This window comes from Prosopis cineraria, unplaced genomic scaffold (assembly GCF_029017545.1).
Source record: "Prosopis cineraria cultivar Desert tree isolate PC_DT_omini unplaced genomic scaffold, ASM2901754v1 PC1, whole genome shotgun sequence".
Lineage (NCBI taxonomy): Eukaryota > Viridiplantae > Streptophyta > Magnoliopsida > Fabales > Fabaceae > Prosopis > Prosopis cineraria.
Window position 1 is genome coordinate 57,394,850 of NW_026555332.1, and position 25,227 is coordinate 57,420,076.

Genomic DNA, 25,227 nt, shown 5'->3' on the forward strand with positions numbered 1-25,227 from the left:
CACAACATTGGTAAAGGGGGCGACATTAGCATTAGGTATGTTCTGCCTTAGTCTTCGAGCTAAGTGCACAACTGATCGAGGGCTAGTGCCGCCTCCCTGATGAGCCCATGGCAGGGCGAAACCAGTGTGATTCGTATGTGGTAAGGCTTGTCCTGAGGGTTATGGGGTCCTCCAGGACGCCGCACGGGCGCCGTGTGCTGCGCCAAACTCTCAGCTCGTGACATTAGGCTCCCTTCTCTCGGCTTGGCACGTGGTTTTCTATTTATTTTGTAATTATAATTGTCATGACCTAGGGATCCTTATAAATTTTATTTTGGATAATTGTTATAGGTTATTTGACTACAACTACTTAATCTTTTTGTTTGAGTTGGATAACTTTTAAATACGTCAATCTAAACCATGGTTTTCTATTGGGCTAAGCCGATTTATTTTGGATTGTACATATTAATGGTATAAGAAAAATGTGTGTTGAGCAAAGTTGATTATATTTATAAACTATTGTTGAACCCTGGACTTGCTGCAAATTATTTATTGGGCCCCATCTGCCTTAAGTCCAGTGGTAATTGTTAATCTTAATGTCGCTTTGTTTAGACAGGTACATTTTTAAGAAAAATGTTTATTTATAAAAATAAAGGGGGGAGGTTTTCTTTTGTAAAAAAAAAAATTGGCAAAAATTAGGTCTGTTACATGAATGATCATACATTACATTGTAATAATTGATGATGATGTTAAATAGTTTTATATTTGCCCACTTTGCATGCTTGTGATTAATTGACTTGCATAGGCATGCTTTAGATTACCTTGGTTACTAAGTAGTTGTACTTACCTCTGGTTTAATATTTTACAGGCGTTAGCTCCAGTTAGCACAAGGAAAAAGTACTAGAGGCTTTGGAACTTGGATTTCCTACTATATAGCCTCGAATTTATTTTTCTTTATGTGTAATAATTATGACAATGCCAACTAGGATAATCATTTTGAGTACTTGCACCATTTCATGCATATATAGTTGGATGTTAGTATTTTGTGCCTTAAGTCAAGTTGTATGAGTTGTTTATGTATAATTAGGGCCAAAATATTGGTGTAAGTATGTTAGTAGTGATTTTGAAGGTTATAAATGATTAATTGAATGATTGGAATGATGATTACCTCTCCCTTAATTGAATGATTGGAATGATGATTATCTCCCCCTCGCTTTTTGATAAAAATGGGGTCGAGAAGTGAAAATGAGATTTAAAATTTATTTGTGTGTTATGGTGTGTTTCATAGGTCATTCTAGATTTTCTGAGTTTAGTCTAGGTGATATTGTGAGCTTTTAGCACTTTGGTTGAGATTTGGACACCCTAATTATGAGAATGTGTAAAATGTGATTAGTTTGTGCTTAAGTATCCAACTCCTTGGTATGAAAGGATTTGAAAATAAAACCAGTGCCATTAGCTAGTTCACTGAATTAGTTTTCTATAAACACTTAAATCACCTCGAACGAATGTTGGATAAAGATTTGGGGTGCGCCGAAAATAGGTCTCCGGATTTGTTCTGCGACAGCAAAGTGCTGTCATTTCTATGCAACACACCACGATGGATGGTGCCTTCATCGCAATGCACTACACAAGGGAGGCTCATTGCAGTGCACAAGTGCGCTAGCCACGGCATATGGCCTTTGCGTCTTCTACCGTAGTGAATGCACTATTGGCCATGACAGATGACCTTGATTGACGAAGAATGACTTTTAAGTTGTATTTTCAATGGTTTCAATTATAAAAAGGTATCTCATACTTGCAAATGCTTATAACTTTGATTTGTTTTGATGTAAACCTCATGTTTTAAATTGTTAAACTCAGGATCCCATTTCAAAGTAACATTTCTATTTTCCCATGGTCAAGCTTTGGATGTTTTAATCCTTAATTACCATGGTAATGAATGATTTTGGTTGAACAAGTGGTATAGTTGGGTGATATTACAGATTCAAGGGCAAAAAAGTATGAAATTATAAAGAGCTAAGCTAGCCATTTTGCTTAAAAAAAAAAAAAGCTAATTGTGATGCAGTCACTTAGTTGATGATGACACAAAAAAGACACATACTAAAAGGGTTGAAACAATATTAATAGACACACAGAAAATATATATCATAAGAGAATTGACTATAGTATTAAATATAGCACAAAGATGAATCATAACGCCTATAAGAAAGTAACGTACTCAGGCATCATAGCACCCAGAGCAACTGGGTTGGTATGCAGAATCGGACAAGGGGTAAGGGCAACTCAAATATTTTAACTATCTATGTTTGATGTCATACCTTGATCCATTTAAATTCCTCTCATAACCATCACCACTAAATGCTCTTGTGATTCCATCTAATAAATTGTGCTCCCATATCTGATGTTGGCCAGCCATGGCAATATAAATTTTTTCTTCCACTGGATGAAAGCATACATCCCAAGGGGAATTGAGGAGCTGTACCAGAGAGAGAGAGAGAGAGAGAGAGAGAGAGAGAGAGGAAAAAATTAATTTAAAAAATATGAAAGCTTCATTTATTTATTTAAGGATGCAACTTAAGTTTTGTTTTTTTAAGCAATTATTGTCAAGATATCCAAAATAAACAAAACAAGCATGAATTAAGACAAATTAAAGTGTAGGTTTTAGATGTTTGTTATCAAGTTCTCTAATAAAAATATAATATGTGGACAATTTTTAGAGCTTAACACCGAATGATTGGTCTTTCAAAAATTTTATTGAAAAGCTTGATAGAAAATACCTAGGGAATTTTACCGAAGTTTTTATCTTTAAGATTATGCGTGCCACACAGAATTCAAACAGGAGCCACAGACACAGACACACAGGCACACAGAGAGAGTCTAATTTGCATTTCAACTAGTTGTAAACCATTGTAAATGTCGCTTATCCTCAAAATTTTACCAACCACATTTACCTGAATGGCTCCTTTCCCTCCACCAGTATAGTCAGAACCTTTGGTCCCATTTCCAGCAAGAGTTCGTACTTTCTCATTAACAAAATCAATCTCTCTTCAAGACCAGAAGTAGATTTGTTAGACCCAGTTTAAGAAATTGTCACATTGCAGAGTATATTGGCAGGCATGCACTGAGTGTAGTTAACACTAATAGATTTGGGTCTTCCCATGTAAAGGAATCTTACCCATTTATTTTCACTTTGTATTTTCTTTTTCTTCTTTTGCCACAACATTTCTCTCTTCTCTTCTCTCAAACAATTTCACCTCCCTTCAGTAGCTTCTTATAAACCCAAAAGCCCATGGATCCTTCTAGAAAATTGGTAGGAAATTCAAGTAGAATCCTTAGCATGGTTAATAAGTCTTAGTATCATGCTCTTTAGGGTGAAATCAAGTCACTGAAGGGAGGTGATACTGTTTTGGCATACCAAAGAGGCACAGGCACATTTACAGCTTGAAAATAGAAGTGCCCATGCTTCAAAGATTCCCTAACATGGAATGATCATGTTTTGCAACCACATGGATCCAGAACCAAAATCAATATGTAGAACAGCTACTCACATGCAAGAGACTATGAAAACACATGCATTCAATACGAGGGGCTTGACACGCACTCAAGTGGTTTGTCAATATTTTTAATTTATTTTTAATAAATTGTTTTTAAAAAATAAAGTTAATAAATTTTAGTAGTTTTAAAAAAATAACTCCCCTCTTAGCTTAAAAAAATAACCCCCCTCTTAGCCTTAACTACCTCCTTATTAGTTGGTGTTTTTCGTAGACATTGGCCTGAGCTACGGGATTCTATCATTATTTCCTAGTCCTTATATAGTTTAAATCAAGATGTGTTATTTTAGGAATGTTCACTTCAATAGAGCTTTAGAACTTAGTAGGAAGCTTCAGGTGGAGCTTAAGGGCAATTTGGGGAAATAGTTAGGTATCCCATTGATTCATGAGAGAGCTACCTTGCCTATTTTCCCTCGTTTTAGAAAAAGCAAGGAAACAGTTTCTAATTAGAAGAAAGGCTTCTTTAACATTGCTGGTAGAGCTAATTGTCATTAAATCCGTTGTCCCTGCTCTACCTAGTTATTATATGCAGACTATGCTACTCTAAAAGAAACTATTGGCAGTGATGGAAAAACTTTGTTGGGGTTTTCTATTGGGTAATGAAGATGCTAAACACAAACTTCATCTAGTTTTATGGATTGATTTGGTGAAAGAGATGAAAAATGGTGGCTTAGGCTTGAAGGACTTGTCTTTAAGCAAAATAAAGCCTTTGCCTTCAAACTCTACTGGAAGATTTTAAATAATGAAGATTCCCTGTGGGAAGGTGTTGAAAGCCAATGCCTCTTTAACTTGGCAAAGCATAGTCAACTGTTGGGATGACTTTGTACAAGGCTTAGGGAGGAGAGTTAAGGATGGTACAAATACTTGTTTCTGGAATGTTATTTAGTCTGACTTTGACAAACCCTTGGCCCACTTAGCCATTAATGCTTCCTTTAATGCTAATGCTATGATTGTGGATTTTGTTGACATTAAGGGTAATTGGGATGTGAAAAGAATGGGGCTTTGGTTAACTAGTCATGTTATTTACAACATTGCTTGCACTCCTATTCTAAGAGTTGAGAAAGGATAGGATAAATTTATGTGGAAGGATTCTAACAATGGCAATTTTAGTGTTTACCTTGCTTATTCTTTTCTTGCAAGTTTAAGACAATCAGGCGATCCAACTTGTAGCAAAATATGGAAGGGGATAAGCCCTGAGGAAATCAAAGTGTTGCTCTAGTTATTATCAAAAAACGAGATACACATTGCTAAACTTCATGCTTGAAGAAGATTAGCTACATCAAACCTATGCCCTCTAGGGTGTGGGAGGAAGGAGGACGCACTTCATCTATTAAGAGATTGCCCCCATACAAAAGAGAGATGGATTTGCTTCATCAATCCACAATTTTGGGCTTCCTTCAAAAGTCTAGACAGAGAAGATTAGCTTAAATGGAATCTAAGGAATGAGATTGGTAAAGATGTTACCAAACAAGTTCCTTGCGATGTGCTATTTGGATATATATTGTGGGAAATATGGTGCTCACATTGCAAGCAAGCCTTTCTAGATGAGGAAGCAGGAAATTCTAGTATGGGACTTGCAGTACTGGTCTTCACATTCTAAAGTAGTCCTCTATGGTACAAAATCATGCCAACCACCTTTGTGAAAATTGGGTAAGGCCTACTTACAATGTTATGTGTCTTGATGTTGATGGCCCCTACAATGATGGTGTCAGTAAGTGTGGAGGTGTAGTCAAAGATTATAATGCTGACTGGGTATGTGATTTTAATGCTGACTGGGTATGTGATTTTAATACGAATATAGGTGATTGCCCTCCTACTATTTCTGGAGTGGTATCATCCTTGGCCTCAAATTATGTTGGGAGAGGCACTTTTGCAATGTCTAAATCCACACAGACTACGCAAAATCGATCAACTTGATCATTGAAGTGACATTATTTATCATCCTTTTTTAGAGATTATTAATCAAGCTTTAATTTGTTTCTTCAAGGATTAGAACATTTGTTTAAATTTCATCTTTAAGGGAGCCAATACCTGTGCCCATTTGTTGGCAATCCAAGCTCCTCATGATTGTTTGTCATACTACCTTTGATCAACCCCCACCTTATTGTGTCAAGGTGGTGGATGATGAAAAAAGGGTATCTAATAGACCTACTTAGTTTGTAATTATTTTGTGATTATTGATCAGTTTTCATTCAAAAAAAGTTGTTTTTTCACCATAAAAAAGTTGTTATTTAGTTGTTAGTTATTTTTTACGAATTGACAGCCAATAAGGCACTGTGATTAAAGTGCTGCCATATTTACTACAAACCTAGAACTATTCCAAATAATACAACACCATAGTGAGCTTCGCAGAAGTGTACTCTAGTTTTATAATCACATATGTCTATAGTGCTATATTCATAGTTATTTTATTAAGGAAAAACATAGCTATTGATCTCTATAGTTTTATCATGTTTTATTATTTATCCCTGTTCTTTTTTTTATGTTTCAAATCCCTCTAGTTTTTCTCTTTACAATGTTAATCTCTCTACTTTTAAATATGCTCAATGGGACAATGATGTGGCACTAATAACAAAGTTAAATTATCTCATGTTTAACTAACAACATTAATAAGGATGCTAACACATTTAAAACACAATGAGTTGGCAATTTGAATTAGCAAAAGGTTAAAAAAAAAAGGACGATTGCTAATTCAAGCCCTTTTAAACGTTTAAGACTATTCTAGCAACAGCACTTGTCAATATTGAAAAGTGATTTTCGGTTATTGTGGGTCAAGCCTTTTACTTTATGCATCAAATGCCCTAATTTAACACCATTTGTGCTGCATCATTACCCCCTTAGGCAAATTTAAAAATAGAGGGATTAACATGATAGATGGAAAAAACTATAAGGAATTGGAACAATGAAAAAAAGTATAACGACCATTAACAAAATACAATAAAACTATAGAAACTAATAGTTATGTTTTTCCTTTTATTAATACACACAAGCATACACGTGCATATATATCTTGTTTTGGAACTAATAACTAGAAGGCCCTAAAGCTTATATATATATATATATATTATAGACCATTACTCTACCAATCTTATGGTCTTATCAATTCAAGCAAAATTTTTCATGTGGCTAATTGGTAATTTCAAGATACATAAGCATACAAATGCCGGCTTGCCAACTGATTCTATAAGTTCACATTCATCATTCAGAAACATTATGATAGCAAGCCAGTCATATTGAACATGAAACGTATAAGTTTCTTTTAGCTGTCTTAAAACCTGAAGATAGAATCATTTAAGTCAGTAACAAGAAAGAAAAAGAAAACTTCTAGACATGTTATGTACTGATGTACCTCAAAGCATGGTTTTCAGTGTCAGCAACATAAAGGATATTTTGCTTTGCATTATAAGCAACACCCTAGGAAAAGAATAACCACAAAAAACATGAAGCGTTAAACATGGATCAAACTAAGCAACAGAAACCTGCATATAAAAGACTTGTCACAGTAAGTTAAGAATTAGATCAATTACAAGCTTGATTATACTGTACTCTTTTTTTCCTTTTTCCTTTATTCTCCAATTCATACCTGAGGGCGGTTAAAGGTGGCATCATCAAATGAACCATCCTGGAAACCCTCCTCCCCACTGCTCCCAATTTGCACAATAAAATTCCCATCTAGGTCTGTCACCACCTAATTTCCAAGCATGGTCAGGCAGCTTGATAGTGATTCTAGTGAGGAAATACAGCTTACTTCCATGAGAAATTATGAGAGAGAGAGAGAGAGAGAGAAGGAGTGGGGAACTCACTATGCGGTTATGGTTGCTGTCTGAAATGAAAAGTCTGTCATTGAGGACATCAATTGCTAGCTTTCCTGGAAACTTCAATGGAGATGTTGCCAGGCGAGGATCGTTATCTTTCTCCAAATTCAATGTAAGTGGTGTATTGTCTAACATGTTCTGTTTTCCATAAAACAGAAGAGCTGCCTCCACAAAATCATCAAGATCCTATCCACCACAAGAAATAAGGCTACTCTTCTGTAAACACGGAAAGTAAGACAATAGATATAATAAGGACTGGACTTGATATGCAGTTCTTCATATCATTACTGATAAGAATCCTCACTGGAACATGACAAGTTATATTGGTTCCTGTAATAACGTGATAGGCGTATGGTCTAATTGGTTGACCACATAGTTATCTACAATAATCATACACCTGTAATGCTATCACTGGAAAAGCATTCATTTGTCATAATTATAAGGAACTGCTTTTTAAGTTCTTTTCCATATAATAATAATTATTTATTAAAGAGTAGATATAATAATTATATTATCATTGCAATGTTGTAACAATACATGTTAAGCAGAAGGCAAAAATAAGTTCCCCAAAATGACATCAAACTAAAATAAAATAGTTTGATCTTATCACCTATGCAAATAAGAATAACACTATATGCAGTATACCACAGGAAGAATCAGCAACAAAAGGATAAATTATAGGCGCTTGATCAGGCTTTATTTAACCAGAAAACACAAGGCTCATGTTCCCTTTATCTCTTTGGCAATCCACTCTAGTTGGATAAGAAAATCCTGGCCCAAAGGCAACAACTACATCAATTTGAGCCATGGCTAGAGCATGACCATTAACAGGAGTCTAACATAGTTGAAAATGACACTCTTCACCAATACCTTCTTGTGACCTTCTCCTGAAATTTGTGCGAGCAGATTACAATTAGGCCCAATGACAGCAAATGTTGGCCATGAACTTATGCCCAGCTTCCGCCAAAGATACATATCTCCATCATTGACAACCTGCATTGGAAATAAATGAGATCAAAGAGAAAAGGCCTTGTTAAGCAAGTGGCATGAGATGACAGCCTCAAGGGATGAGGCGTATAAATTGATTTGATCAATTCATAATAGAAGTAAAACCAGTTTGATTAGGTTACTTTAAGTATACTGTTCATCCAATAGTGTCTGGCCAAATTGTTTCAACCAATTCTATGATTTATAAGTATCAGTTAACATGATTCAATCATTAACGGAAATATGGAACTGCCTGCATGTAGCCCACATGCCAAATTGTAATTCTTCCAAAGCAGCTAAGTTAATTTACAATAGATTTTCAAATTTAAATCATACTGTTAGTGAACTTATTGTGTAGCTGGTGTAGGTCAAATTTTAAAAGAATATGTTGCAGGAACTAAATGACACAAGACAAAGTTATCTACAATAACAAGAAACCAAACTAACACACAATCAAAAAATTTCCTCTAGCTTATTAAACTATTGCACAGGTTGCCCAATGTGAAGCACTGGATCAAATAATGAAAGCTCCAGATACAATTCTTCGTAAGACAAATAAGCAAAAAGTTTCCAAATTAGCCCAAAAGGCAAACTACCATATTTTCCAGCGAAACACCTCAAAATATGAATTTCCACTTTGGACTTACTGGGTGAGTGATATCATAACGGAGCACTGCACTGCGAATGGCTTCAGAATCTTTCTCATTATCAAACTTTGCAGAATGGACACCCACAACAATGAACTGGACCAACAAAAGGCAAACATCAGATAACCGATATCAGGTGCTGTTAGTATTTTGTTGCAAAAAGATTAATTAGAAACAGAACTTGTTATTGATACAGAAGAATATTGCACAAACGGGTATGTCATCGAGAAAAAGAAGAGATCGTGCATAAATGGAGGCATGAATGACAACAATATTTTGACATCTTTTTTTCCTGAATTAAAACACTGAAGGATAAAATACCTAATCCAGTGCACTAGCACAAATGAAAAGTGTGAAACACTCCACAATACCTTGATTTTCCTATGTAGAGAAATGATGGGTCCAGAATTAAGAGATTTTACTTTAGGAAGCATAGATGGACAGGTGCAGAGCAGACAATTGTGTAGAGAATTACTGTGCCATTTTCCGACAGCTTTTGGAAAGCAATAGGCATTCTGGGTCAGTGGACATTTGGTTTGAGGTTTAAAGGAATTGGTGTTTCAGATATGAGGAAAGTTTACCAGCCAAAAGAATAAAGAAAGAGAGGGCAGAAGAGATAATATTCAATATAATGCCATATAACAAGGAAAACTTAGTTGTTGCACTGTTGAATCTCTATTTGAAGGTAATACAACAACAACAAGCCTTTATCCCACTAGGTGGGGTCAGCTACATGAATTGCAAGACGCCATTGTGCTCTACCATTTATTAAGCTTTTAGGAATATTATTAATTAAGAGATCGCGTTCAACAACTTCTAAGAGTGTTCTCTTAGGCCTTCCTCTACCCCTCTTAATCGGACTCAAAGTTATATGTTCCACTCTTCTCACTGGTGCCTCCCTTGGTCTCCTTTGTACATGCCCAAACCATCTCAACCGATTTTCTACCATTTTATCCTCAATAGGTGCTACCCTCACTTTTTCGCGTATGTGCTCATTTCGAATTTTATCTTTACGTGTATGTCCGCACATCCATCGTAACATTCTCATCTCTGCTATTCCAACTTTATGCTCTTGCTGTCCCGTTAGAACCCAGTATTCACTACTATATAACATTGCTGGTTTGATAGCAGTGCGATAAAACTTTCCTTTTAAGTTTATTAGGCACCTTACGGTCGCAAATAACTCCTTTAGCTTTTCTCCAATTAAACCACCCAGCTTGAATCCTATGTGAAATATCTCCATTGATTTCGCTATCATTTTGAATAATGGCTCCCAAATATCTAAACTTTTCCACTTGAGGTATAATTTGAAGGTAATATTCAATATAATCTATTCGAAGTTTGGGAGAAAAGGATGAAAAACCAAATGAAATATGATATTTGAAGACCCAATAATGGTGCATATTATATGGGGCCCTCGGACTCCATTGTAATAGTACTATCATTGCAAAGACACTTATACACCTTCGCTTTGAAAGCAATACAAGAAATTATTTTCTAGACGTACAATGCCTTTTTAAAATTCTTCATATCTCTTTACATCCTATTTTCACAAGCCTCCTGTTAGAACACTCAAAATAATAAAAGGAAATAGGAAGAACAATTCTATTAAGATAATATGGAACAAAAATCTCATTTTATATTTTTCTCAATAGCCACACTTAGAAGAATCTCCAAAAGGTTGTAAAAGCTATTTCATTGATGAAGATATGCTAGCTTCTAAGTTGTTTGTCATATTTATAAAGGCAAATACAAATAAAATATAGATAACTAGATAATAAAAACTAAATCTACATAAGATCGGAATAAATGAGATTAAATAAAATCTAAACCTAAATAACATCTAAATAAAATCTAAACCCAGATAAAAACTAAATATCTAAATGAAATCTCCTAAATAAATATTCGAATTTAAACAAAATAATAAAATTCAATTCAATTTATTTTCTATCACTTCCTTCTTGAATAAATCTTTAAGGGAATCTTATCTAAACCCTAAAGGAAGACATAGACTATGTCGGTAGTAAGAGATCTTGCACCAATGCATCTAAGATAAAATTATGCAAAGAGCCACTATCCATTAATAACATTACCTTACATATGCCTAATATACCCCTTAGTTTCATGGTGGAGCCCATGTTGCAACCTAAGATTGTATTCAGGGATATTTCTGCATTTTCTGGTTTTGTTTCTTTGATGCCTGTGTCTTAAAGAGGAGGAATGAGTTCCTCGCCTTCATCAGTGATCTCTAGTAGTGAAAACGAGCTGCTGCAGCGATGACCTAGCCAAAACGTCTCCCCATAACGAAAACAGAGCCCCTTATCTCTCTTGCATTGTTGCTCGATATTCACAAAGGAGACTTTAGAAGTCATCAAGCTTGCTATTCTGGCCAAGGAAGATGAAGATGCTAGGATTCTGGAGGCTTCGAGTGATGCACTCAAGTACCGGTTAGCTGTGAATGAATCAGAGGGTCTCTTTTAGTCTCATGCGACTGAGGATATAGAGTAAGGAAACTGGTTTTGGTTTTGGAATTGATTGGATCTGGGCTTACTCACACACATCTTGGTTTCAAATTTTAGGGCAAGGCTTACTGCTTTGTAGACAGATCAAGGCTTATAGATACATACATCTGATCACAAATCTTCTTGCAAGCCGTGAGGAAGATGCTTGGTAAATAGTGTTCTAGCCAATTTTTCACTCGGGCAAAATGTTTGGAAAACTCAACGCGATACTCTTGTACAGATCCCTCTTGGTCAATGCTACACAGAAATTCATCAAGATTTTGGTATTCGGGAGGTCTAAAATTTTCTTGGAAGGCTGTCACAAGTTCATCCCAGTAATGAAGAGTCCGCTCATGGTTGACCCAAGCGAACAAATCAAGTGCGTCCCCTTCTAGATACATCAATGCCGTATCTACCTCATCTTCTTCAGGTGTGTCATAATACTTAAAATATTTTTCTACCTTTAAGAACCATCCTTGTGGATCACCTCTACTGAATCTTGGAAATTCAATTTTGGTGTGATGAGGCCTGTTGCATCTTCGGTATTCTTGCTCATCTTCACTTTCTTCACAATATTGCCTACAATGGGTCTCCCTTGCTATCTTGCTTTTGGTGAATGTAGATGCTTCAAGGGCATCTACCTTTTCTTTTAGCAAATCAAGAGTCTCAAGTTTTAATGTGATGGTAGCTAAATAGTCTAATACGAGTAGGTTTTGATTTTCCGGGGGGTTATTGGATGAGTAATCAGAAGGATTGGTTCTTGACCGGTACGTGTGGTAACCATGGCTCTGATGCCAAATTGTTAGAACGCTCCAAATAATAAAAGGAAACAAGAAGAACAATTCTATTAAGATAATATAGAATAAGAATCTCGTTCTATATTTTTCTCAATAGCCACGCTTAGGAGAATATCCAAAGAGTTTTAAGAATTATTTTATTAATAATGATATGTTAGCTTTTGAGTTGCTAGTCATATTTATAAAGACAAATACAAATGAAATCTAGATAACTAGATAATAAAAACTAAATCTAAATAATACCGAAATGAATGAGATTAAATAAAATCCAAACCTAAATAAAATATAAATCTGGATAAAAACTAAATATCTAAATGAAATCTCCTAAATAAATATTCAAATTTAAACAAAATAATAAAATTTAATTTAATTTATCTTCTGTCGCTTCCTTCTCAAATAAATCTTTAAGGGAATCTTATCACCTCCTCTACATAAGTAAAAAGTTGTGCAAAGCTCCCTTGACCATGGAAAATTTGTCAGATAAAGAAAATTCATGGCAGGTTTGTAGGTTTCTATAGGCATCAAGAGGTATTTGAGTAAACTTCCAATGTAGATTGGTGTTTCCAATGGAGGCTGCATTTTTGCACATAAAAAAAAGCTGCAGCGTCAAGGATAGCCATTGAGCAATTAAAAGAAGCATAACTTCACTAAACAGATTATAGAAGCCATTTATCTCTTATTTTCTCTGCATATAACAATGTTGAGCGTGTTTTAATTATGAAATAACATGTTCGTCAATGTTCAGCAAATACCAACCAAGACAAGCATCTGCATCAATACCAAATAAAGGATGTCCTATGAAATGACTTGGGGAAAGAATATCACTTGCAAACAACAAATCTAAAAATCATGATCCTCACAAAAGAATATTTAAATAGTAGGACAACTTTTGACATAGCGAAGGCACTATATCAAGAAAAGTTTCATAACAGATGTTTTATCATGATATTTGAAACTAATGACAAGAATTTACCGGCATATTTTTGTATTTCTTTTCCAAAAAATCCAGATCTGGCAACACATGCATGCAATTGATACAACAATAAGTCCAGAAATCCAGCAGAACCACTTTGCCTCTCAGATCCTGCCAAAAGAAGTAATCGCATTCAATAGGTACAGATGTCATTCTTATGAGATTATAATTGAAGTTAACTAGAGAGTACCCTGCCAAACTGAAGGGGGGATGTATTCAGCCAATCAAGTTTAGGTGGAAATTCTGGAACAATCTGCGCATTTCTCCTTCAACAGTAAAAAGAAACAAATTATAATATCATAAAAACACTGTAAACTTCCTCTATATTAACAGGCACCTAGTAGTTTCTTTCTGCTGTCAAGTTTGATATAGGGGGACATGGTGCACGGAGCTCCTGCTATGAATGGGGTTTGGGTCCCGCTATATGTGGGGACTGTCAAAGTTTGATACAAAAAAATCATTTAAAAAAAAAAGGTTCTGGCAAAACCAAAGGGGAGTCATACTCAGCAAATCAAATATAGACAAATCACAGAAGAATCTGAGCACTCCCTCATACCCTCAGACATAGAAAAGAAATAGATTATCACGCGGTAATAACAAAGAAAGTTTCTTGCCTATAAGCCACCACCCACACTTAGGGTGTGTTTGCTTTAAGGGAAGGGGAGGGGAGGGTTTTAATATTACCTTCTTTGGTTTTGCTAGAGGGGAAGGGAGGAGAAAGGTTTTTAATGATCCTTTATTTGGTTTACAGAGGGAGGGAAAGTAATAACTAATTTACTATTATATCTTTATATATTAGTTTAAAAATTTTTTAATTGTTCCTTGTAGAAAATAATTTTACACCTCAATTTAATTGCATGATTTTTTAAAAATTCCCTCTCATCCTATCATATTGTCAATATATGAATAAAAAAGTAAACCAATAATTATAATGATAATATTTTTTTATAAAAAATAAATAACTTCTTTATATATATAATAAAATATGATGAATTGTAATTTTTTTAAAAAAATCCAATGAGGTCAATCAAAGTCTAAGAGTGAAGCACAATCTAATATGAAGGAGCAGTTTTTTTTTTTTTAAGCTATGGGTATGCTTAGAATATTAAAAAATAGATAAGGACAAAATAGTCAAAAAAATTAGCTCCCCTCCAAATTCCAAAAATCCCCAATATGGAGGAGAGCGATATGAGGGGAGGGCCCCTCCAAAATTTCTTAACCAAATAGGGCTCCCTTCCCTTCCAAAACCCTCCAACCAAACACACCCTTAGAGGGTAACAAGCACCTAATTTCAAAGCTAACCTACATCCCCCTCTTCAAAAATAGAAAGTATAATAAAAAAATAAACCAGGGATGCCATTACTTTTTGGCTAACATTTTTATATGAAAAATTAAATAACAAAATGTGACTATAGGGTGATAATCATTAGAATTATATTGGTAACAAATCAATAAATCACTACTTGCCTGCCTTCCAGATCAGCAATGTGGTTCATAAATTGCTGGATCCTATCAGATCTTGTTTTGCCTAAACAAAAAAGGGGGTAAAATCATGATGCTGACTTCATCTTTTAGTCTGACCCAAAAGCAGCAAGAAAAAGAAAAAGAGAGGCATTATAAAAGCCATTACTGGTGAAAATGATATTATACTTATTGTTAATCTGTAAGTTTCAAAACCCCTACTTAACAGCTTAAGTTTCTAGATTGGCCAGAGAAAGCTTCCATTATATTATTTAGAACTTACAACTTAGAGACAAGATGCTCTTCAGCAATTGCCTAGCATCTTAAGATTATAGTTCTTTGACATCCCAAAAATATAAATACAACCATACACAGGCAAAATTAAGAAAATGGTAAAAAGAGAAAATGTACAGTGCATAGATAATTCTTTTGCAGCATATGATTACCTTCTTGCTCCAAAGATGGTTGGCTTACACCAAACAACAGATTCCAAATAGATTTGGGGGAAGCATACTGCATTGCCTGCAAAAACCAGTAATTCTATACAATGAAATTGCCTATCACCCTCAGAAAAAAATTATCGCTGTCTCTTTTTCCCACCATGCATGAATTTGGAGTTCACATAGCTTTCTATGACCAAAAGAGCAATTTTGTGTGTTTCGCCTTAAGGACAAGGCAAATTTTCAAGGGGAAAGTATTAATAGAGTACTAAATATGGTAAGATAATGGATAATTTGATAAGTTAAAGATATGTTAGGAATAAGAGCCTGTTTAATAATCTATTCTAAGAACAGAACGAAAAAAAAAACCTGTTTGGTAACATGTTTTCAAAGAGTGTTTTAGAGAACAAAAATAAAATAACATTGTTCTAAAGAATAGAAAAATGAAAACATCTTTTAAGTGTTCTGAGATTATTGTTCTAAAGAATAAGAGAGAATGAGAAAAACATATATTTTCATTTTATTTTGTTTTCAAAACATGTTCTACAAAACACCAATTCTCATAACAATGAAACAAAAACAGTTTCAAACATGCTCTAAATATTATTTTATGTTATTTTAAATATTTTCTATTTAATAATGTTATTTAGATTTTATTTAAATATTTATCCAAATATCTAGTTATTTAGATTTTATCCACATACCTTTCTACGACCAAAAGAGCAATTTTTTGTGTTTCGCCTTGAGGACAAAGCAAATTTTCAAGGGGCGTATTGATAGAGTACCGATTATCATGAGATAATGGATAACTTGAGAAGTTAGAGATATAATAGTGTTATTTTACGTTATTTCATATATTTTCTAGTTAATAATGTTATTTAGATTTTATTTAGATATTTATCCAGATATTAGCAGAGATGAAAATATTGATATGGATTTACTGATATATATGTAAAGACAAAATCTAAAATGAGCGAATACGGGAAAAAGTAGGCGTCACACTTATTGAAGGAAAAATGGTAGAAAATCATTTGAGGTGGTTTGGACATGTATAAAGAAGACCATAGAAGGCACCTATGAGGAAAATGGAACAAATACTTTGAATCCTATCAAGAAGGGTAGAGGAAAGCCAAAGAGAATACTTTTTGAAATTGTTAAGCGAAACCTTTTACTTAACAATATTTCTAAAAACTTAATAAATGATAGAGCACAATGGTGTCATATAATTCATGTAGCCGACCCTACCTAATGGGATAAGGTTTGTTGCTGCTGTTGTTGTTGTATCTAATTACTAAGATTTTATTTAAGTATTTAGTTATTTAGATTTTATTCAAATATTCAATTATTTTAATTTGAATTTATCATTATAAATATGCTTAGCAACTCAAAAGTTGGCATATTATGAATAAAATAGACTTTTGAATCTTTTGATTCCCTAAACGTGGCTATTGAGAGAAGTATAAAGCAAAATTATTGTTCTATGTTATCTTGATAGAAATGCTCTTCCTATTTTTTTCTATTAGTTATATGTTCTCTTATTAATATATGAAGTTACATTCTAATTTTATATTTTAATAAAGATTTATTTTTCTTATTTCTCTCGACCTATCTTGGATCATATAATCATACCTTCCAGTTATTTACAGTGAAGATGAGGCAAGAGACAGCAATACCAAGGCTTCCAAATCTTAGTACATCTCGTCGAGAACCCTGCAACCTGTCCAAAAATTACTTCCGCAGCCTCATGTGATAGTAACCAATAGAAACTCCATATATTCTCATCCTATAAAATGACATAAATGAGACCAACACTATTCATCATTCCTAGAAAACACATTTAATAGGAATTATTCCCTAGGTACTTGTTATATAATATGATCATTTTGATTTTGAATTAAGACATACAGGAAGGCTTTGGCTAAAGTCTAAAAGATCAGACTTGAGAGCACCCAATTATACTATTGTTTAGGGAATTTTGTTTTTCATAAACTGACCTTGATGAATGCATCATCTTTTCATTTATTTATTCTTTCAAAGAGAGAAGGGTTGGTGATGATGAGACCAATCCCTACATGAAAGGGGCTATAAAATCAGGATCAACTATGAAAAATCTTATATCCAGAGGCCATATGAACCAAATTATGCTGTGAGACCTTCAATTAAAATTGTGACCGAAAGATCAATAAAGAAAGTAAGATCACAAGAGGATCGGGGAAAAAAAGAAAAGAAAAGAAAACTAAAACATAACAAGTGAATAGAATTTAAAAAAAAAATATGGCTTACCATTTAGTAGGGAAAATCTCCCCATTGGCACCACTTTCAGTCTTGCTAAGTCTGTCATCTGAATTTCCAGCAAGCATTGCAGATGAAGTTTGTGCGGAATTATTAAAAGATTGTTGCCCCTGCATCCTCTTATCTGCAATGGCATGTCTAGATAAGACCTTACGCAAAATGGAATCAACCGTCTGAGCATTATCCTAACAATTGACTGCAAAATTACTTCCTTTACTAAAAAGATTAATTTGATAAAAACAAGCAATATGATATTTTTAAGCATTTTTCCCATTGACAAAGCATGCACTTCACAATAGTTGAGAGGGCATTGTGATACAAAGAGTATCCAGTACTCTGTTATTTAATCATTTGACAAATGGAGCTGTACCATTTTACACCATAGGTGATAGATAAAACATGAGAATTACAGAAAACTCTCAAAACTACATACTATGGCCAACAGAGCCACCACTAAGAATATCATCAAGTGAAACATTTCCTATATCATCACGGATAAGTGCTGGGCCAGCAGATCCTAATGCCTCATCAGATAGTGTGGTCCTGACTGCTATGCATCTGCAAACAACAAGAAATTGACTACATAGTAGTTTCATATTTATACTCTTTGATGCATAAACATACACTGATTTTTGTCCCAAAGAGATTTTAGCTTATGTAAGAAACTTTATGTCGACACTCAAAATACCTCATCTGTGCAGCTTTGGCAGCCTGCACTCCAGCCAATGCATCTTCTATAACAAGACACTGGCAACAGGTTGAAGAACATTAATTTTTGCAAAATGTCAATGTTAACTAGGGAAAAAAATAACTTCTGCAGTTCACACAAGGATATTAAACTTGATAGTAAGTGATAGCAAATTTAACATCAAATCCCACAAAAGCAAATATTCAATACTTTTGGAACTAAGCCAGCAAAAATCATAATATACCTGTAGCTCACTAAATCTAGCTCACAATTCCAACATTCAAAACTTCAAATGAAATTTTAATTTAGTGAGAAAGAAAGTCAAGAAGAAAATTTCTAGTTAGTTGAGAAAATTTAAGAAATTTATCATCATTATAAAGCAACAAACAGTCTTGACTTATGAATATTTTTCTTGACTTATGCTTGTGGCTACATATTTCTATCATCCTAATAACTAACACACACAGCCACCTTTTAAGTCAACCCCGCAAAAAAAAAACAAAGAAAAATAGACAGCACTTGCAATTTGCACCTCCAACAAGCATATTCTATTTGTTTACCTCACCAGGCGGCACATTCAATGTTCTTGATGCAGCCAAAAAAATATCAGGAGCAGGTTTCAAATTCTCAAAAGCATCTGCAGACACGATAGCATCAAACCTGATAGGGGGAAAACACAGGCAATGATAAGAACAAAATTGATGCTGAGCAGATCACAAATAAAGTTAACAGATCAAGTAATTCTTGAAAACTAAGAAAAACATTGTTTTTCTTTACACCTTTTTCATTTAAAGTCTCGAAACCAACTTGGCATACAATATACAGTATACATGCATTCGTAAAGTCTTGTAAAACAAAGAGAAGATTTGTACGAACGAGATGTCCAGCAACAAGAAGGAAAAGGAATGAAAAAAGGAACTCTCACACATTCACCATCATTATTTCAATGATAATTTCTACAAACAAAACAGATTGTGTAAACACTATCTCATTCATTAGATTCTATTCATTTTTTCCTGAAGAATTCTCCATGATATATCTGAATCATGCATAATGTCATAAAAAAATGGTTACAAATTTTTGGCTACTACTTAGTAATGGCAAAAAATCTGAAAATGCATCTAAAAATATAAGGTTTAGATAAATGCCCCATTGAGGTCATCATAGTCTTAAAAAATAAATTTAGCAAGGAAAAAAAATCAATATTGCATAGAGCTCCTTGGCTAATTAAAATATATCTATAAAGATCAATAGCAACTCCCAAACAATATTAAAAAGAAAAAAAATGATCTCATCCCTTGTGTCAATATCTGGAACTCTCTCCTAGGTTATACACACTGTAGAATGACTCATATCACATGTTAAACTTGTAACTACTCTTACAAAACCCACAAAAGACAGAGAAATTTAGTTAGAAACTATGACCATTAAATTAATCACATAATTTGCTCGTGAGTAATAGTTAAATATTATCGCCAGGGGTCCATTCACATTCAACAAGTCACTCAGCGTTTGCTTACAATGACAATGGTAAAGCAGCAGCAGCTAGATTTGCATCAACCTTTATACGGTCAGCACTAGATGCAACAGCAACTTTAAGGCCTTTGCTTTTGCACTGTCATATGGTAGCAAGCCTTCTGTTAGCCACTTGGTGAGGGACAAGGTGATCAGATTGTCAATCGTAGCTAGTATTACATACCTGGGAAATTAGTTCGAGGGCACCTGGGAATCCAATTCCAGACTCTGGTTTTGCATACTGAGAAGAAGAAATAATTTAAGCAAAGTTAAAGAGTAAGAGAAATCAAAAGCATCATCAAGTGAAATATAAATTATGTACCTTGTCTAAATAAATTTCAAAGAATCTCTGTTTTGCAGCTTCTGGATCAAATCCTTCAACTCCCTTGACAGAGGCAACACCTCCCAAAAAGTTTGCTTCGCCTATCAGGTTTAAAGGATGTAATAAATAATAGATAATACAAAAGGCTCTTCATTCAAACTACACAACCCAACAAAACAAGTGATGTTTGCCAAAGAACATGTTATATCAAAGTAAATGAGAATCTGCGAAGGCTAAATTACCAGAGGGACAGTTAGCAAACATTCATTCCCTTAGCGCTACACTCAACCAGCAGTTATGCAAGGAAAAAGTCATAAAGTTAGAAACAATGGAATTCAAGTCCTTTATATATCCCCTTTGTACATTCAGTTGTTTGGCATATCTGCCACTTCAACTGCCAGCCAACAAGGGAAGAAGGCACATTCATTGTGGGGCACCGTTTTTAAAAAAAAAAATTATATACATAATGCATATAAATTGAAGTAAAAAAAAAAAATTGGACTGGCCCCTCCCCCTTCTTTTTTTTCCTCAATCATGAAATCAAACAACATACTCCCTCCAAATCACAATATAAGTCATTCTTAAATAAGTCACATTTCTCAAAAGAAGTTGGTTAAGATCTTGATTTTCTAAAAAATTTCACATCTTTCCAATCATGCCCTTGAGTGAAATAAATATCACATTTTACTTATTTAAAAGACCTTCATTAAGTACTTGAGTGCAATACAATAAATTAAGGGTACAATTGGAATATATATATATAAAGCCTACTCAATGTCTATATTTTGAACCAAGCATGGCTTCTAAAAAACACCCTATATTATGGTTTGGAGGGGTTATTTCTTAAAATCACAAGCCCACAAAGCATCCTTGGGTCCTTCTTAAAACAATCATCCCACAAATTGGTTGAAGCACTTCAAGTCTTCAATTATAAGCCCACAAAGCCACAAAGCAACAAAGCATCCTCGGGTCCTTCTAAAATCAATCAGCCCACAAATTAGTTGAATCACTTCAGGTCTTCAACTATGAGCCAACAGTAAACCAACGAATTGGGCCTTGGGTCTTGGACCCAGAGATCCACATCCATTCATTGATATCAAGTCACAAAAACTATGGGAGGCAGGCTACGTCCCTGCTGCCAACAATCAAGATTATATAGAAAACCAACGTTTTGTTTTCGAGTTGCCTGGCTTAAACTCCCGCAGGCTATTTTGCCAAGTAAGCTTATCTTATTCTTCTAAGAGTATGCCTTTTCTCATACAAACTCATTAACAATATAATGCAAATAGTACATAAAGATCGCAGTAGCCAACTGCCACTTCCCTATAATGCAATCGTCTATTTCCATATAAATTGGATATGAATCAAGTGTATGCAACAATTCAGGGGGGGAACATAATCAGAAACTACGGATTAACTGCCACAACTGCCTGTCACAGTATCATGGAGACTGCGTAATGAACGCCGAGACGGAATTAAACACAGGTTAACTGATAGCGATGGTCCACTAAAATAACTGTTTGTTGCCTCGTCAAGAGCGAGAGAAACTGAAACGAAAATCAGTTAAAGAACTGGAGGGCAAAGAAATCAAAAACGTAAAAAAGTACCGGTTCCCATGAATGGCACAAAATCCTCGACAGTGACTTGGACGCCCATCTCCGCGAAGACATCAACGGCCGCTCTTCTGGAAAGGTCTTCACTGTTGCAGAGGACACCGTCCATGTCAAACAACACAGCAGAAACCTTCCCCCATTCACTTGCAGATGAATTTTCCGCAACATTTTTCTCTTCCACATTGACGCAAGCTTTCAGCACCAATCTTCGCGACAAAACGAGGCGTCTCGATCTGCACTGGAAGGATCGGAGGAGAGGGAGTGATGTAGGTCTCAGTCCTTTCTGATTGAAGGAGAATAGGAAGGTAGTTGCGGAGCGGGATAGAGAGGAATTGACCGTTCTGGAGGCCATGGCTCATGAGCAGCTCAACCGATTCTGACAGTGGCGCGGAGACGGTATTTATGTTGCTCTTGTTTCCCCGAATTACCCTTGGCTTTCTCCTTCTTAGTGCCAAGCCACCCCACCCTGGTTTATTTGTCTTTTCAGAGTTTTGTCTGTGTCTTGATGGGCATTCTTGGGGTTTTATCTTTTTCTCATAGGTGTACGTTATCTCAATTCGTGGCCACAACAATTTCCCGTTTTTTCCCCTTTCCCATGGCCGCGCGCGCGTTTTTCTTTCCTAGTTGCGTCTTCTCTAATCCTAATGTGCCCGGTAGTTAGACGGTTTAGAAGGGCAGTTAATTTTTTTCATCACGCAATAATTGGCTTGTTGAATTATATTTTCTGTTTTTATATTTTTTAAAATAATTATGTTAAATAGTTTTTCAGAATAAGTTTTTGAGAAAAAAATAAAAAAGTTATTTGATTTGTTATTTTAAAAAACATATCTAAATTAGTGAAATAAAGAGTGAAGGGAAAAGTTATTTTATTAACATAATTATCATTAATGAAAGTATGATATATTTTACATTTTATCTAGTTTTGTAGAACCAAAAATTGCAAAACATTTAAATGATGTTCAGGATTTTTACTTTTACTAAACTTTTAACTTTTTTATATTTCAAAACAGATAATAGAAAATACATTTTTAAACATGTTTTTTTTTGTTTTTCAAAACAAAATACTCTTTTAAGAATAGATTGTCAAACAAGTTCAATAACTCCCTCCACTCCTGTTTACTCCATCTGATTGCTGCTGTGGAGTATTTTTAACAACTCCCTCCAAATGACAATATATATTGTTGTTACCTAGTTTTCATTTCTCAAGAAAAAAAGGTTAAAATATTTTTTAAAAAATTACATCTTTCTGATCACACCCTTCAATGTAATAAATATAACATGTTATCTATTTAAAAAAATTTCATTAATTACTCAATAAATTAAGGGTGTAATTAAAAAAATAGTTAAATACATTACATTCACCAAATGCTCTAAATTTTGGACTTGGCAAAACTTTTAGAAAATAATTTTTACTATGATCTAAAGAGAATACTTCACAAGAACTGAAAATAATAGTTAACTCATTAAACATGTCTTGAAATGAAAAGAATTCAACTTTTTTCATACTAAAAATAAAAAAAAAAAGACATACACAATCAACTATGAACTTGAATTTACAATAAGAGTGTGAAATTTAAATTAAGGACCAAAAACTCTTTATATAAAATATCTATAATAAGGATTAGAGAAAGTACAAACCCAAGTGGAGAGAGAAATTTTTCTATCCCCTTTATAAGTTTTCTCATTAATTTTTATTACGAATTTATCTATTTATCTTTTATTGAATCTTGTTGAGAGATGTACCAAAAAAAAAAAATACTGTTGAGAGGGAATATATTATTAAATTGTGTATATATCTAAACAAGAACAAGGCAAAAACTTTTAAAATTTTTAGATACAATTAATAATATTAAAATTTTTATTTTTAATAAAATATATTAAGAGTAATTTATAAATAAATAGAAGATAATCTTATTGTCCATGCAGCCTGGATCCTCCTCGTAATGACATGATCAACTCGCAATCACATATTCTGGTATTGCACGGCTGTCAACACTGTCAACACTGTCAACACTCAACAGCCATTTATGAATAGTGACTTCTTTAGTGATTGATAAAATGGGCTTTAAATGCAGCCATCCTGGAGGCTAGAGGTTTGTAACCATTACGATCTAATTGAATAATAGAGGGCTCGTTGGATTTTTCTTTGTTAAAAAAATTTTAAAAAAATTTATTTGATGAAAGTTAATTTAATAAAAATTAATTATTATAATAAAATTTGTATATAAATATATTTTTTAAAAAGATAATTTAATAAATTAAAAGTTATTTGAATAATATAGAATGAGAAATACTTTTATATGTATAATTACATAACAAGACATTGATTTTATGACATGTGATTTTTATTACACACATGCAATATATTTGAAATGTTTGGAAAGCACGTATAATTAAATTTTTAAATAATATAAAATTTGATATGTTTAATAATGAATGATAAAAAAAATAAATAAAACCTTTTCATTAACCTTGCTTGTTATTCCAAACCTTATAAATTACTTTCCTTTGTTTGTTTGTTTGACCAATTAAAATTTTTCTTAAGTTAATAATATTTTATTTTAATGAAGATGGTTTCTTCCTGTATGATTTACCCAATCTCCCTACAATATGTGGTTTATGAAAAATTACAAGCTTAACAATCTATAAAAATATAATGTTTGGCAAATAATAATAAAGGTAGAATAGTAAATAAAAATTATTCACTCCTTCATTAATGCCCAACCTCCAACTTTAAATGCAAACTTAAGTAAAAATACTTTTGGGGAAATGGACTTTTAATGTTTTAATGGACTTTTTTAAAAGGCTTTGAATTTTTTTTTTTATAAACCAAACAACTTTTACTTTTGAAATTCTTCAAAGAGAGTTTTTTGCAAATGTAAAAAGCTTGTTATCCAGACACACACAGAATGACAGAATGATGTTTCTCCTCCTCCTCCTCCTCCTCTCGGTTCTCATTGCTTTGATCTTCGAGACAGCTGGTAAAAAAAAAAAAAACTTCGAGAAAATTAATTCAATCTTTTCGGAACGAGTGCATCAAGTTTCAACTCGAATTTTCGGCTGGGTAGGGGATGTTTATTTTTTAAAAATTTTTTAAAACAGTTTTATTTAAATAATAATAAAAAACTATTTAAAAACACGGTTTGTATCTACTCTGAAAAAAGTTAAAATTATTCTTCAAAACCGGAAAAACTATCATTTAAGTTAGTTAAGAAAAGTCAAAGAAAAGGCGTAAAATATTATTTTTCGTCCATGGCAATCACTTTCTCATAATGTACTTTTAATTAATTTACATATCTCAATCAATTAGTTAATAGCATCTAAAATTATATTTTTTTATTGTTCATAAATATATTTTTATTGGAGTTAATTCTATTCAAGATACGATCAAATACCGAATATAGGTACCTCTTTTAACAAAAATTTAAATATTAACTTGTAGTGTTGCAAGATATTAGCCTCTTCCATTGGACCTAATTCTCATTGATCGTATCTTCTTTTTATATTTATTTTATTTAATAAATTATCTTGATTAAAAAAATATTATTAATTGCATCCCTGTGCATTTTTGAAAAAATTATATTAATCACGTCCAATAAAACTCAAAATGTTATGTATGTTTCAATATTACTTTAAAAAAGGTGTT

At 33.6% G+C, this 25,227-nt stretch overlaps 1 protein-coding gene across 3 annotated transcripts in view; it reads right to left on the bottom strand.

Moving 5' to 3' along the window:
• The window catches only part of LOC129311297 (protein SUPPRESSOR OF QUENCHING 1, chloroplastic), a 40,586-nt gene extending 18,557 nt beyond the window's left edge, over positions 1 to 22,029 (bottom strand). For 2 of the 3 annotated variants that reach the window (XM_054953531.1, XM_054953522.1), the window contains exons 1-20: positions 21,576 to 22,029; positions 19,969 to 20,069; positions 19,831 to 19,887; positions 19,652 to 19,746; positions 18,692 to 18,791; positions 18,132 to 18,190; positions 17,877 to 18,001; positions 17,435 to 17,567; positions 16,781 to 16,868; positions 15,158 to 15,233; positions 14,718 to 14,778; positions 13,441 to 13,516; positions 13,251 to 13,361; positions 8,980 to 9,075; positions 8,216 to 8,338; positions 7,334 to 7,531; positions 7,114 to 7,218; positions 6,880 to 6,944; positions 2,931 to 3,024; positions 2,298 to 2,455 (exon numbers count right to left, since the gene is read on the bottom strand). In XM_054953531.1, the coding sequence (XP_054809506.1) occupies positions 2,298 to 2,455; positions 2,931 to 3,024; positions 6,880 to 6,944; positions 7,114 to 7,218; positions 7,334 to 7,531; positions 8,216 to 8,338; positions 8,980 to 9,075; positions 13,251 to 13,361; positions 13,441 to 13,516; positions 14,718 to 14,778; positions 15,158 to 15,233; positions 16,781 to 16,868; positions 17,435 to 17,567; positions 17,877 to 18,001; positions 18,132 to 18,190; positions 18,692 to 18,791; positions 19,652 to 19,746; positions 19,831 to 19,887; positions 19,969 to 20,069; positions 21,576 to 21,933 (2,279 nt within the window). In that variant the 5' untranslated portion in view covers positions 21,934 to 22,029. The remainder of the gene's footprint in view (positions 1 to 2,297; positions 2,456 to 2,930; positions 3,025 to 6,879; positions 6,945 to 7,113; positions 7,219 to 7,333; positions 7,532 to 8,215; positions 8,339 to 8,979; positions 9,076 to 13,250; positions 13,362 to 13,440; positions 13,517 to 14,717; positions 14,779 to 15,157; positions 15,234 to 16,780; positions 16,869 to 17,434; positions 17,568 to 17,876; positions 18,002 to 18,131; positions 18,191 to 18,691; positions 18,792 to 19,651; positions 19,747 to 19,830; positions 19,888 to 19,968; positions 20,070 to 21,575) is intronic. The other variant, XM_054953515.1, reaches the window with a different exon arrangement.
• Between the last annotated feature and the right edge of the window lie 3,198 nt (positions 22,030 to 25,227).